We start from the raw sequence: 16,013 nt of genomic DNA, 5'->3' as shown, positions 1-16,013 counted from the left end.
CCCAGTCCTATTAATCAAGAAACCCAATGGCATTTATCGTTTTATTTCTGACCTTCGCGCCTTAAATGACGTAATAGCTCCGATTTCATTACAGGCCCCAGACATAAAAACTATCATGGCAGAGATGGCTGGTAAGAAATACTACTCAATTTTGGACATGTCAAGTGCATTCTTTCAAGTTCCATTAACAGAGCGTTCTAAGGACATTACCGCCTTTCCCATTAACAATCTTGGTAGTTTTAGATATGCTAGGTTATGCCAGGGATTGAAAACATCCCCCGGTGTAATGAACCGCGTAAGCGAACTTGCCCTTAGTGGAATAGACAGTTCAGAACTTTCTGTTTACACTGATGACATCATTATTTACAGCTCAAATCTTCCTCACATGATTAACATTCTGGACAGAGTGTTTCAAAAGTTAAGAAAAGCATCCCTTAAGTTGTCACCCTCTAAGTGTAGGCTAGCTTTTGCCGAAGTAAATGTCCTCGGTAACCTGGTATCTCAAAAGAGAATTAAGATTTCAGAACATATTCTTAAAGCTATTTTGGAATATCCCACCCCTAACACCAAACGCAAGCTTCGTAGTTTTCTAGGACGTGTAAATTTCATTCGACGATTTGTGCAAGGATTTGCAGGACCAACAGAATGTTTATTCAAGCTTCTCAAAAAGAATGTCAAGTTTGAATGGACTGATGCACACCAGAAAAGTTTCGAAACACTGAAACAAATGATCACTTCCGCCCCTATCCTCCGCCCTTATGACCCTAAGCGCCCCTCATATGTATTCATTGATGCCAGCGGAGATGGGATCGGCGGAGCGTTGTTACAGCCCGACGAAGAAGGAAATTTACATCCTTGTGCTTATTGTTCACGAGCCTTAACAGAAACAGAGAAAAAAGCTGACACATTTTCCCTCGAAATTGCAGGTGCATATTATGTTTTGAAAACTTTCAAATTTTTCCTTATGAATCAACGATTTGTGGTTCTCACAGACAACAAAGCCTTATCCTATCTTCGTTCAACTAAACACCATAGTTCTATTCTAGGAAGAAGAGCTCTTTATTTTCAAAATTTTGATTTCGAAATAAGGCATGTCAGCGCCAGTAAAAATGAACTTGCGGATGCACTTTCCCGTGCAAGCTTACCGCTTGAAAAGACTAATCGTGACAAGAAAAATGATGATGATGATGCCTTGTTCTTTCATCAAGTATTTCATGCACAAGCAGCAGATTTTGATATTAGATCAGAACAACGTAAAGACCCTATTTAACAGACATTATTGACATTTTAGAAAACAAAGACAAAGCTAGTAATCCTAAACTAGAAAAACTTTCGTATTCTTATGTACTCAAAAATGGCGTCTTATACAGGACTAATAAAATCAAAACTGGTTATCGGGATAGACTTTGTATTCCCCAGGCATTAAGAAATCAAATTTTCGATCTTATTCATGCACATAAAATCAATGGAAGTCACCAAGGCGCACAAAAGTCATATAATTTAATGCTTATGCGCTACTTTTTCCCTAATATGAAGAAATTTGTGTACGATAAGGTTCGACATTGCATCCCTTGCCAGATCTCAAAGAAACCACAAGGTTCTAAACCACATACCCTGCAAACATTTCAACCTGCCCAAATTCCTTTCCAACGAATTCATATTGACGTATGTGGACCATTAGTCCCTTCTAAAACGCACAAATACAAATATTTTCTATCAGTAGTTGATAGTTGTACAAGATACGTCATTACAGCTCCTTTGGCTAATCATGATGCACAAAACATAGCAACAGCCCTAGTTGAGAAAGTCTTTCTAGTCCATGGCCTCCCGGAAACGATCTATTTAGATCGCTCAACACCCAATTCAAGTTTACTTTTACGGGAGTTAGCTAATATTACAGGCGTACAACTAAAATATGTAGATACTTGTGCACATTTCACGAATGGGTTAGTTGAGAGTTCATTTAGTTACTTAAAGAAAGTCATGAGAGTTTTTGTGTTGGAGAAGAAGGTTTCGTGGTGTGACTATTTAGCTAGTGCGACGTTCAGCCACAACATTACAATCCATTCTGGATCACTCCAGAGCCCGTATTTTACTTTGTTTGGCTACAACCCAAGGATCTTAGCAGACGCAGTCCTTCCATCGAAACCTGGCAATATCTCCCAGACGAACGAACAGAGACTTGAACTCCTGACATCCATACGTAAGACCGCTCACGACAACTTACATAAACGTTACGAACAGCAGAAACAGTACACAGACCACACTTCTAGGCAAATACAGTACTCACCAGGCCAACATGTGTGGATTCTAGATGCCACTCCGACTCCAGGCGTGTCAAAAGCTTTTGCGTCCTCTTATAAGTACAAAGGAACTATTCTTCGGAAAGTTAACGAGAATTCCTATGAAGTTACTTTCATCGACGGAAGAAGCAAAGAAAAGACCGATACTATTACTGTTTCTAGACTTAAAGCCCGCTACGACTAGTGCCATGAAAACCCCACTAACATTCATTAACACTCCACTCCGTTGTCAGTCTCTTTAGCCTCCTCGCTGCGTACATTCCACATGCTAACATCCCATGATCCAGCATTTTCCCACGCTTACCCCCCCCCCCCCCCTTCTTCACTTCCAGTGCTCGCACTGCACTTCTGCGTTAGAACGAACTCATTTTTATTTTTAACAAGACCAGGATTACAGAATGCTATCTCAATCGTCGGAACATTTATAATAAATCTCTTGCCTAATAATTAATGTCTCCTGATATTTTAATGTTATTTTATAATTTGCGATTATACGCATAGTAATAGTCAGAACATATCACTTAGCTGATTTGACTAATAAGTACTTAGCGCGTTTATGCTTCTAACTAGCAAACATTTTTTTCCCCATTTGCTGGTACATATACGCTCAAATGAGAAAAAAAAGAGTACAAAGAAAGAAAGAAAGAACTAAGATAGAACAAGATGAACGATTTAAAGAACAAATGAACTGCGTAGAACTTGCTGAACTTTTGGCTTTTGGCCATAGCAATTTTTTTTATTTACGCTCAGGTGTAACGCGAACTGCTTCTTTGAAAGCTGCAATGCACTAAATATGTTAACAAAAGCATATAATAAATATAGGCAAATGTTCCCACTCTCTCCTTTAATTTTATAGTTCAATTATTGATAGTCTACAACATGGTATAGCTCATATCCCATGAAATTGAAAACCTACTCTCTTTTTCCATGAAATTTTCTATAAATCTATTACTTACTCTTTTTTTTTTTACTTATTTTTCAATTTTTTTTTTGGTTAGCAGCGAATCGAAGGCGCTTAATCTTTTGCCCACAATACACGTAAAATTCTTGCAATTATTCTTATATACGACATTTACACATATTACAGACGGAAATGTCTCGTCATCACTTAGTTCGTTCTATTATCGCTGAACTCCCCTTTCTTTTCTCATTTCATTCCCGGCTAAGCCGGTTCTTCCAACACCAATATATATATATATATATATATATATATATATAAAACACTGTTTTCTCACACCTGGAAAATGATGCATTTATGCAGTCATAACCTTTCCTGATTAAATATAGGTTGAAAAAACGTTCACAACTGCATTTCTCGTGAAATTCTAGCCTGATTTGATTCTAGTCTGACTGCCACGCGGGAAACCCGGGGTGGGTGATCTAAGGTCGGAATTTTTGCGGCTTTGTCCCCGCATAAAGCGGTTCTAGGGCCCACCCAGCCTCAAATCAAGTGCCTTCATGGCACGGTGCTATATTCACAGAGAACTTTACCTTTACCTGCATATATTGTATTAGTTTCTGAACCCCTCAGCAACGACGTTTATTTTTTACATACGCAAACCCTCTACTATGTCAATGGCTGAGGGCCCCCTAGAGGCTTACTTCTCTCTGCCCCCCCACCACGGGTTTTTGCGGCTTGTAGATCCGGCACTGCCCCAAAGATCGGGACGGCCAAGGTTCAGGCTCTCCTGTTCGCAGACGACGTTGTTCTGATCTCGGAGACAAACGCAGGGTTGCAAGGATCGCGGCGGGTTGGAAAGGTTCGGCTGTGACTCTAATTTAGAAGTAAATGAGGCCAACGAAAATTGTTGGGCTTAAAAATGGGTATATTTACGGAAGGGAGAGAAGTGGAACTTTATGAGTCAAGAACTGGAAAAGGTTAAACGTTACCTTCTTCTAACAATTTATATGACATGAACATGGGAGAGACACTTACAAGCAGTGAGGGAAAAGGCGCGAGCCTATAATGGGAATAACGAGGAAACTACAAACTATGAAATGAGCTTCGTCAATAAGCTATATCGAACACTATTAAGAGCTTCCGTTGGGTATGGTTGCAAAATCGAGGGGGTTGGGCAATTACACTGCAATTACACTGCAGCTATTTCGAAAAAGCCCTGCATGTCGCAACAGACAGCGCAAACAGCGAGGTACTATGGGAGCTCGGGCTAGCGAAGGAGAGCACCAGACTAACGTGGAGAAGGGTTAAATATTGGGCAACTCTGATAACAGCAGGGGGAGACACTATCAAAGGGAAGACTCTCATACAAGAAGTAAGGGAAGAGGAAATGGGCTCGTGGGCAAAATAAGGCAAACTATTCGAGATCGGGTTGGGATGGGTATGGGAAGAAGAGCACTTAGACCAAGGCATACTTGAACTCGTTAAACAGCGACTAGAAGATGTAGATCGGCAAGAAATAATAATGGAAATTGCAACGAAAATATCACCAGACCTCTAGACAAGCAAATTATATGAATAAAGTAAGCAAGAGAGGGGTTAGTATGGCTGAGATTTGGAGGGTGGAGACACAGTGCTGTGAAAATAGAGGGAGCGAGAACGATGGGAAGGATCACCTGTTTACCATGTCCGGGAACGCGCGCCCTGCAGGACAAATGGTTGAAGGGTTTGGAAATGAAGGAGCGCTCAAATTAGTTGTGTTAGCTGTGGAACAGAGTGCAGCAAGTGTGGAAAAGTTGGAGAAAGTGGGAGTGTTTTTGGTGAAAGTGAAGGAAAAGAGAAGTGAGGCGAGGAAAAAGGAAGAAAGACTGGAAGAAGAACGAGTGGAGTGAATGTGCTTGTAACGGAGGGGAAAGAATGTGTACATAGGGGACAAACCAAGAGACAACATTAGAGATAAATTCAGTGTATATTTATATATATATATATATATATATATATATATATATATATATATATATATATGTGTGTGTGTGTGTGTGTGTGTGTGTGTGTGTATTGTAGAAGAAAAATTCAAATGTGATGTAGTGTGTACAGCCTATGGCTCGCACATGAAAGGAATAAATCTATCTGTCTACCTACTTGTGACTACAGACAAAATTACACGTGAAAAAGCTTCCGTGCCTTCTGTGGTTTCGTGGTTTGTTGACGGTTCTGTCTTGCTAAAGGGTACTTTCCCCAGGTCTTCCTCAGATGCATCTACTAGGTAATTCCGATATGCTCCATGGGTGCAATTCAGTACATTGGCATATTACCGATTCACTGTAAAACAAATTTGAGGTCATGTTCTGTCCTTTAGTTGAAAACAGGTGATTTTGACTAAATTGGAGGTGCTAAATCGATATGTAAAATCCCCGTTTCCTCCTAACACGTAGCATTTTTATTGTACAGTCACATGACATTTTCTTACACAGACATTAGACAGGTAAATCAACGTATACAAACAAAAGACTAAAAAATGTCTACGAAAATGTCCTTTGGTTGAAAACATGAGAGTTTAAATAAGTTAAAGGTACTAAATCGATACGTGAAGTCAGCTTTCTCCCAAGACATACCATTTGTATTGTACAGTCACATGACATTTTGTTGCACAGACATTAGACAGGTAAATCAACGTATACAAACAAAAGACTAAAAAATGTCTACGAAAATGTCCTTTGGTTGAAAACATGTGAGTTTAAATAAGTTAAAGGTACTAAATCGATATGTGAAGTCAGTTATCTCCCTAGACATACCATTTGTATTGTACAGCCACATGACATTTTGTTGCACAGACATTAGACAGGCATTTTACGTATACAAACCAAAGACAGTACAAACTTCTACGGAAATGATAATTGTGATCTTCTTCTCTTGTATCTATCTGAAGGAGTCTCTCTGATGATAGACCAACAATATTCAGCAAGCATACTGCTGTTCCATCGTCCACTGAACCGCTTTTCAAATGTTGCAATGTCCTGGTGGAACCGTTCCCCATGTTCATCACTAACAGACCCTAAATTTTGTGGAAAGAAGTCTAAATGAGAATCCAAAAAATGTAATTTCAGGGACATGTGGCATCCCATGATTTGGAAGCAGTGCACCATATCACTAACAATAGTTTCATAATTTGGTTCTTTAGTATTACCGAGGAAATTAGAACACACTAACTTGAATGTTTGCCATGCTGCCTTTTCTATGTCCGACAGTGTACATTCAAACTCACTATCCTGCATGGCAGTTCTTATTTGTGGGCCAATGAACACGCCTTCGTTTATCTTAGCGTCACTTAGGCTTGGAACTTTTGTCTTCAGGTGCTTCAAAGCTGGCCCATCTCTATTTAATGCTTTCACAAAGATTTTCATCAAACCTAGTTTGATGTGTAATGGGGGAAGAAAAACATCTTTAGGGTCCACGAGTGGTTGATGTGATATGTTCTTGATTCCTGGTACATATTCTTGTCGTGGTGGCCATATTTTCCGCACGTAATGGTTAACTCGGTCGTGGCTGTCCCATTCACACAGAAAGCAACAAAATTTGGTATACCCTTGTTGCATGCCAGTAAGAATTCCAATTACTTTCAGGTCTCCACAGATTCGCCACTTGAATGTATTATATTTAATGTACTGCAATATGTCACGCATTACCTCATACGTTTCCTTTTTGTGAACAGCATACGCCACTGGCACGGATGGATAAGCATTACCAATATGGAGCAGTACTGCCTTCAGACTTATCTTACACGAATCAATGAACAATCGCCATTCTGCTGGATTGTGTTCATGGCCCAACTCCTGAAATAAAGCATTAATATTGTTACAGAACGCAATTCCTCCAGTCTCCGAAAAGCAAGATGAAAAGTTTCTCTGTCGCGTTCGAAACGTGCTGATTTTGACTTTTTTATCCAATAGATTCCATTCTTGAAGTCGAAAGCCCAAGATTTCTGCTTTTGTTTTCGATAGATTTAAGTCCCGTACCAGATCGTTTAACTCTTCTTGTGTGATGAGATGTGGTGCACTTGAGATGGTTGGTGGCGCAAAGTCGACGTCCTCGTTGCCTGAACTTCCTTCTTCAATTGATGTATCAAATGTAATTACAATTGTCGGGAGCTTTCGGCACAGGTAGCTCTTCACTATGACGCACTGGGCGCCTTTCTGATTCCAAATTAGAATATCGGATGTGATGTTTTGATTTTGAAGAGAAGACCATTACATCTGTCAAACAAAAGTAACAGTCACTTACGTGGTCTTTGGGTTCCCTCCAAACCATTGGTACGGCAAATTTTAGCCCACTTCGCTTTCCTTGCATGCAGTTTCGCAAGTTCCTGGAACAAGAATTGCAGCAGATATGTGGTGCCCATCGCTTATCTTGATCGCCTACTCGGGATCCAAAATACAGTTCATATGCTTTTTTGACATCAGAGGTAAGGCTACTTCTTTGACTTTTACACGTCAGTTCACCACATATATAACAAAATGAATCAGGGTTATTCTTACACTGACGGGACATTATGATCCACTGAACGAAGTCACTTTTTCATACACACCTCACTAACAGAAACCCGCCACAAACGTTAAAACTTTACACAAACACCTGCAATTGCAAAGCACAACCGTCACGTTGGATAGGACAAAACAGATGGCAGCGCTTGTTCGTCAGTAGTGCCAGCACGGTGATTGCTATGTAACAAATTTATCACTAGATGATCCAGCAAAACGTTTCTTTTTGTAACAATGCGAACTCATAGCGATATCATTTTTATCAAGCGCTGGAAAAAAAACAGTTAAAAACAGTTAAAGGAATTTATAATTGTTTAAATGTAATTAATACACATAATGTATAAAGATTGCGTTTTTCAAGAAAACTGTACGTGATACGAAAAATTAATTGCAGATTCGTGTTTTGCATGCAAAAATACATTAGAAAAACATATTTTTAAGCAAAGGACAAATTTCGTGTTGTACAGTAATTATTGGTGATATATTTTTACAAATTGTTAATGATGTTAATTAATATCATAACAAAATTAGCATTTCTATCTGATTTCTTTACAGAAAGTTTTACCTTGTAACATTTATAGTTTCTCCAAATAGGCAATCCATTAAAATTAGTATCTTATCTGTATTTTACCCGCAAAATACTTCGTTCTTTTAATTACGGATAAGTCACAATGATGTTGAATGTCGCCAATGTATTAGGTAGATGTCTCCGTACACCAAATTTTATATTTCTATCTTCTCTCAGGAAATTGAAGCAGGATCTTAAATATAGCAAAACGTACAATAGGATTCCGGAAGTGGGCGGAATAGTTGATTAGTGCACAATATCTGTAGCAAAAATCACAGGTTCATTGCAAATACAAACTTGCTCACCTGATGGCAAGAAAAATTAGGCCTTCTTCAAAGCGTACTCTTAGAATAGAAAAAAGCATTATACAATGGATAATGTCCAAATGAGACTTCATAATAATAAAATACCATATAGGTCAATTAATAACCATGAATCGTCATTAAGTGAGAATTCGTATGAGCTACTCTACAATATTCAATCGGCTTAGTCCCACTTGTGCAATTCCTTCCTGCTTCAGCATTTTCCCCCTGTTTCATGTATAACACGCCACTTGCTCCAAAATTTTGAAAAAAAAAATATATATTGGTTCATTTATACCCACAAGCATATCACTCCAGAGGTTTTTTTCATTACATGGCCCTTTTTCCTATTTACTCTTTCAGACTAACCAAACATGCCTGAAACACTAACCGATTCTGATGGCCGTGCTGCTCACTCATGGCTGGATAAGGATTTCTTCCAGAGAGGGTTGCGGGATGCGGAAAACGATCCTGATCTTGAGGTGAAGAACTGCCAAGTGATTCCTGGGACAGCCGCAGGGGACAACTATGCCACCATTGTGTACCGGGCGACAGTGGTTGCCAGGACCAAGAAGGGAGACCAGGAGTACAAACTGGTGATCAAGTGTATTCCAGAAAATGAACTCAGGAAATCGTTCATTAAGGATATGGATGTTTTTCTGAAAGAAGTGAAAATATACGACATGGTGTTCCCAACGTTTATGGAGTTCCAGAAGAGCAAAGGTGTTACCAAGTCTCTTCTCCCATACGTGGCAAGTTGTGCCTTCTCCACAATGGACGATGACAAGGAAGCGCTTGTCCTAAGGGATCTGACTCCTCTTGGGTTCAAGATGGGCGAAAGGAAAAAGGGTTTGGATTTCGACCATTGCAAACTGGTTTTCAGCGCGCTGGGAAAGTTCCACGCATTGTCCTTTGCGATGAAGAAAGAGAACTTTGAAGAATTTCAAGAGAATTTCAAGCTCTATAAGGAAACCATGTACACCGAAGCAAACAGGGAAAAGTTTTCACCATTCATATCGGGGCAAATGGACTCCGTCGTGTCGACGGTGAAGACTTTTACAGGCTACGATAAATACCTTCCCAAGCTTGAGGAGTTGAAGACAACGGCTTTCGATAAGTTTATAGAGCATTGTCTACCTCAGGAACCAACTGCTCTCCTTATCCATGGAGACTTCTGGGTGAACAATATGTTGTTCTCATACGACTCTCAGGACAATCCGAAGGAAGTGAAGCTGCTCGATTTCCAAATGTCTCGCTACACCTCTTTCGGCCTTGACCTGGTCTATTTCCTCTTTACGAGCACCACGAAGCAGTTGAGGGACGAACACCAGAAGGATCTCCTCAAGATCTACCACCAAAGCTTCACTGAGTCCGTGAAGGCTCTTGGTTGCACTTGTGATGAGATCACGCTGGAAGTTGTGGAGAAGGAGTTGGAATCGAAACTACTCTTTGGTCTAATCACGGCACTTTCAATCTTGCCAGTAATTCTTGCTGAAGAAAACGCGGTCCCTGATATTGATTCGGTAACTGAAGATAACATGACAGAGATATTCAAGACATCGCCGTTGTACGCAAATCCAAAGTTTCACGCGAGACTGAAAGATATATTCGACGAAATTGGAGATAAGGTTTTGTTGTAGAATGTTTGAAGAGTTTACTAGAACAATGTGTTTTTGCCCATTGGTATTTGACGACGATGATTTAGTTACTCAATATTTCTCAGTGTGGCGTGTTATACACACAGGACAATTTGCAAAGATTTTTTTTTCATTCCATCTAACTTTAATTTTGTTAGACTATTCCAAATTTTAGTTCACGAACAAACCGAGTTGAAATTGTTTTCCAACTATTCAAGTAAAATAATTTTGTGGTCTCGATATATTCTACCCATGCAGATTCATCCCTCGATATCCGGATGATGTATGATAAGTAAGTCACTCTCTATTTTTAATTTGTTTTGCTGTTTTAGAAATTCGGTATTTAATTAACTATAATCTAATATTTTCAAATAATGTGACTACAACATACTACTCGTAGATATTCTGGCTACCAAAGTGTGGTTAGAGATTTTTCAAAGAAATGTTGAAATCCTGTATAGTGTACAACATAGAGCTCCTTCTTACTTCATACGTAACATAATGCAAGGTTTTCACCAGAAATTCTGTAAGATAGACAGAAGGTAACGGGTCCTGTGTTTGGCCTATCTGCAGCACAAATCTGACACTGTGTAACTTTACAAATGAAGTTTGACGACATAACTTAATAACTACGAAGCAATATCCAAAATCTAGAAACTTGTCAGGGATGTTCCTTTGAGTGTGATCCCGATCAAATTCGTCATATCATCCAGGGATGGTGTTAGGACGGTATTCTAAAATCAAGACGAGAGGTAGTCAAGATCTTTCGAAATTTGTCGAGATGAGACCGAGAACAAGAAGGACCTGTATAACCGAGATTTAAGTGTCCCAGTCTCTGTCTCGTTAGAGAATATAAATGAAAAATTTAACGAAACCTAATATACTTTACTATGCCACTTCTTCAGACATACCAATATCTACTTAACTATTCAGACATAAGGTGTATATTATTTTCATAGTAATTGAAACGTCAAAGCATTAGTGACTATTTTCGCGATTTTCCAGAAATGTCAAGTAAATATATATATATATATATATATATATATATATATATATATATATATATATATATATATAAGTGAGAATTGTGAGGCTGTGTTGCGTGGTTGCATATATTCAGGATAAAATTCAGTTCGTAGAGTCGCAATGGGGTGTCAATCAGAAAAAACACATATTAGGAAAAATGCTACTTCTTTTGGTAGGTGCGGACTCATAATCTCAGGGTTAATTTACTTGTGTTCTTGTTAATAGCTATCCAATAGATAGAAGAGAATGATCTTTCACATTTTATTGCCAAACGTTATTTCACAATATTCTCCTCGCTAATTATGAACAGTCTCAGTCTCGAGTAGTCTATTTACTGTCATATGCGCATCGTACACACACAACAAATATGCCGATGGAGAGCTCCTCAACTAATTATGTAACTTAAAAACACACGAAAATTATGGAGAATTTTAACAGTATGGACATTCACTAGAGAAACACTGGAGTCTGGAAAAACTCGGACAGTTCCTAAACCCTGGAACTATGAGAACAGTCGAACAGTTTTGGAACCACTGAAACTATGGACAGTTTTCTCATCAATACCAAAGAGTCCTTACTCTACAGATGAACTAATATTTCTGATTCAGCCTATTCTATTCGTCTTCGTTCCTACTCGTTTCCGTGCACGTTTTATTCTTTTTGGTATTAGTTTCTCTATATTTCGTACTTTTTCTGAGATGAGTCGATTGAGACGCTTCGTCTTCAGGGGCTGCGGCTGAAACGCGCCACCTGACAAACAAATGATCCCAAAAGAGTTTTCTTCTCGCAAATCTACCGTACAATTAATCTGCGTCAGTTCTAGAATCGTTACACAGATAAAAATGAAATCTCAAACTCTTATTTAAATAAACTTAATATTTTGAATACGACATATACTCACATGTGAATATCTCACGTACCAAGTCCGTTATTACGGCGAAGGTATTTTTTCTAAATAATTCTTTATTGTTGCACATCCTTTGTTTGTTCTTAGTACAGCGCCTTGAATAACGTAGTGTGGAAAACGACCCAAGAAACTAGTTCCCCAGACGGATGACAAACATAGATGGCAGTGCGATCGGACCAGGTGCTAATTTTGTTATGAAAGTAATGCGGCTTAGTTTGTTTTTGGAATATATTGTGTAGATTTGTTTGTATAGAAAGGCGGTAAGTGAATTGATGGAAACAGTTATATTTGTGGAGTGACTTGCAGTCTCGAAATGACATTAATTTGGAAAGAAAAGTTAAATAAAATTGATAAATAAATAGCATGCGTAACACAAGAAGAAACATCGCAAAGTGATTCCGGACGTCAGGTGTTGGATTGTGTACTAGAGTTTTATTTTTCTATGTTATTAGAATATAAATAGTATAATGAGAGATATTTCATACCGAGGCGACAAACTACAAGTGTCGCTTGGAAGCGAGCAGTCCGTAATCAATGCAGCCTTTCGAACCGTAGGGAGACAAGCTCTGACTGCACCGTTTCCTCAAGGAGATTTTACACCAAAGCGACACGCGACAAACGATACGAGGATTTCACACCAAAGCGACACGGGTTCTTCGGTCCAAGCCTACTTTCATACCGAAGAGAGACGCGACAAATGTTGCTTGGAAACGAGCCAATCAAGAGCAACATTTCACATTGTAAAGGCATGACGGGCAGCACAGGCCAGCGTTCGGTTGGTGAAATCGTCAAGTGTCGCGTGCCGCTTTGGTGCGCAATATCCCTAAAGCAAGACACTCATTGCATCGCGCATGCGCGAACAACAAACCACCAACACGTTGCAAGCTATTGAGGAAATGGCCCAGTTTGAGCGACACACAAGCTACAAAGCGACACGTGTGGCTTATCGTGTCGCCTAGATCTGATGTTCGCACAATTAGCAGCAAACGCTTGCTAATAGACTGAAGTGCCGCTTCAAGGCTGTCGCTTGTCACTTAGTTGAAACTCCCCCTGTAGCGCGTCGCTTCGGGCTGAGCACCCTTCTTTCCGACCGAAAAAAACAAGTAGCATGCGAATACGACATATGAACGTGTCGTTTGGACCCTCATGTGCAATGAATGCTATTTTACAGTCTGGAAGTGTGTGTCACTAGTGCAGTGTGAACATCCCGTGCCGCTTGTCCCATTGGTTTGAAAGTTTCCTTACACTCATGTCGATGGCACTAAGAAAGTTTTGTGGGGTTTCCCTTGTCGTTTCATCCAATCAGCATTATCGCGATTAGTTTAAAGCGGAAGAAAAGAGACAGTAAATATCAAAAATACAAATGCTTCAGTGTGTATATCTTTAAAAGAAAAGATGATGATGATAATAATAATGAACCTAATTCATACACAAAAAATTAGTTGCCAAGAGCATTCCACAGGTATTTTTTTCTCCAGTATTATTAACGAAAGTATGACGATAACAGGACATGGTCGACTGTCTAGAACAGTGTTCCGCAACCTTTTTTTACTCACGGCACACCCCAGACGGGCCTAAACTCAACACGGCACACCAAAATGTCTGTCCCCTCAAAATCATATGAATCTTAATATAATTACGAAATATTACGTCGTTATGTAATCAATTATTATTATTATCATTGTTATTATTATTATAAAACGAATAGACTTATGTATTTATTAAAAATGTATTAACTTTAATTCACTGTAGAAAATACACATTTCTAATACGAATTTTAAAGTAAATAACTCTACTTCAATGCGATACTTGAGCCTGCTTAGCTGCATACAGACGGCTGATTCGTGGCGGAATCGTTGAGAAAGCAAGCCTCATTTCTTCATCGATGGATTTGAGTCTCTCTCTCTCTTTGATGTTTTAATTGCAGTCAACGTCGAGAAGCCCAGGTCACACAAATAAGTAGTTGAAAATGGTAATAACACATCAACTGCCATCTCGGAGATAGCCGGGCATTCACTGCTTATTGACAACCAAAATGTATCCAAAGGCACTTCGAAAAATTTTAATTTCAATGTTCTGTCTGCTTTCAAATCTGCCAGTTCCTCTTAAAAGCGTAAATTTTTCGTAATATATTTCGAATCCATACTAAATGGATCACGAACCCAGTCAAAATCTTCAACGCTCTCTCCAAAATATTTTTGAAAGTCTGCTGCAAGAGTACTAAATGTTCTTTAATTAAGTCCATCAACACCTTGCTATCGTCAGCAAGGGGCCATACAGTTTGGAATATCTCACACGATCCATTTTCAATTGTCTGTATCCACAAGTTCAACTTATTAATAAATCCTTGAATCTTATCCATACTAGTCAGAATATTTTCGTTTCTACCTTGGATTTTTCTGTTTAGTTCATTCAAGTGTACGAAAATATCGGAAAGATATGCCAACTTAGATACCCATTCATCATCTGCAAATAAATCCGCATACTCATGCCCCTCATGTCAAAAACGAAAGTACCTCCTCTTTAAGTTCAAACATTCGCGTTAACACTTTACCTCGAGATAACCATCGTACTTCTGTATGTAGGAGAAGTGTAGTGTGCTCTGATCCCATTTCTTGACACAAAACGTTAAAAAGCCGCATATTTAGGGGCCGCGATTTGATTAAGTTCACGACTTTTACTACTTCGTCCATCACAATTTTCAGAGTAGATGGAAAAGACTTAGCAACAATGGCATCGCGGTGAATGAGACAATGGTCGGTTCGTAAGTTAGGATTTACTTCGCGTACTTTACCCACGAATCCTTTCACTCGGCCTGTCATAGAAGCGGCTCCGTCTGTAGAAACACTAACGCAGTCTTCCCATGTTAATTTATTACGGACCACATATTCATTAGTCGTACGAAATCTTCCTTCACCGGTTGCTTGCTCGGGTTGTTCTTTGCAAAAAAAAAGAAATTACTTGTAATTACATCCCCATCAACATACCTTATGTAGGAAAGAAGCTGTGCGTGACCGCCAATATCGGTGGACTCGTCGATCTGAAGTGAGAACTTTCGACTGCTCTTTATTTTCTCCTTCATAATGTCTTCGACGTCACTGGACATGTCACTAACTCGGCGGTTGATTGTGTCAGCAGAGAGGATTTTTTGAAATATCAGTAGCAGTTTCTGAACCCAGGACTATTTTTACCATTTCTTTACACGCGGGAATTAACAACGTTTGTTATTGTGTGTGGTTTTTTGCCTTTACGATAAGTTCGGCTACCTTATAGCTAGCTTCCTGTACTTTTTGCGAAACACGTACCGACGTAGTCATGCGCGTCACTTGTTTTTTTTATTTTGTTCCAACAACCGACGAAAATAATTCACATCTTTACTTAACAGAGAGGAACGTTTTGTTGACAAATATCGTTGTAATTTACTAGGAACCATAGCAGCATTACTGAGTTTTTTTCACCACACACAACACACTCAGGGATTGGGCATATTTTGTCACCACACAAAGAAAAACCGTAAGATAAATAGTTATCACTATATTGCCGGTGAACTACTTTCTGTTTCTTTTTTTCGGACTCGATGGCGGACCACTCCGTAGAAGGAACTTATCCATATAGAAAAAAGAAAACAGTAAGACTGGTGTAGTAATCCAATATTCGCACTACTGCAGAGCACAGCTGTGATAGAACTGAACTGAAATACTGTAATTGTTGTCTGACAATGTGTGGGTCCTTCGGCGAAGGAAAAGAGCAATAAAGTTTAAGAAGCGCCGACAAACAGGCACAAAACAGCCAGCCGTACACAAAAGATGCAGTGTTACCATAGAATAAAGAACT

The 16,013-nt window shown here is 39.2% G+C and overlaps 3 protein-coding genes across 3 annotated transcripts in view; all 3 read left to right on the top strand.

Moving 5' to 3' along the window:
* LOC145988940 (uncharacterized) overlaps window positions 1–16,013 on the top strand; it is a 135,299-nt gene that overhangs the window by 18,477 nt on the left and 100,809 nt on the right. The window lies entirely within an intron of this gene.
* Window positions 1–16,013, top strand: part of LOC145988667 (uncharacterized) — a 31,798-nt gene that overhangs the window by 8,832 nt on the left and 6,953 nt on the right. The window lies entirely within an intron of this gene.
* On the top strand, window positions 8,984–10,249 carry LOC145989034 (uncharacterized). The gene has a single exon (XM_083124331.1). It carries the CDS (start codon window positions 8,984–8,986, stop codon window positions 10,247–10,249), a length of 1,266 nt encoding a protein of 421 aa, XP_082980457.1.

This window comes from Lepisma saccharinum, chromosome 6, assembly GCF_977018435.1.
Source record: "Lepisma saccharinum chromosome 6, izLepSacc3.1, whole genome shotgun sequence".
In the NCBI taxonomy this organism is placed as follows: Eukaryota; Metazoa; Arthropoda; class Insecta; order Zygentoma; family Lepismatidae; genus Lepisma; species Lepisma saccharinum.
This window is presented reverse-complemented; position numbering and strand designations above follow the sequence as displayed.

Coding starts and splice junctions, on each gene's coding strand:
- LOC145989034 (XM_083124331.1), top strand. CDS start 8,984: ATGCCTGAAACACTAACCGATTCTGATGGCCGTGCTGCTCACTCATGG.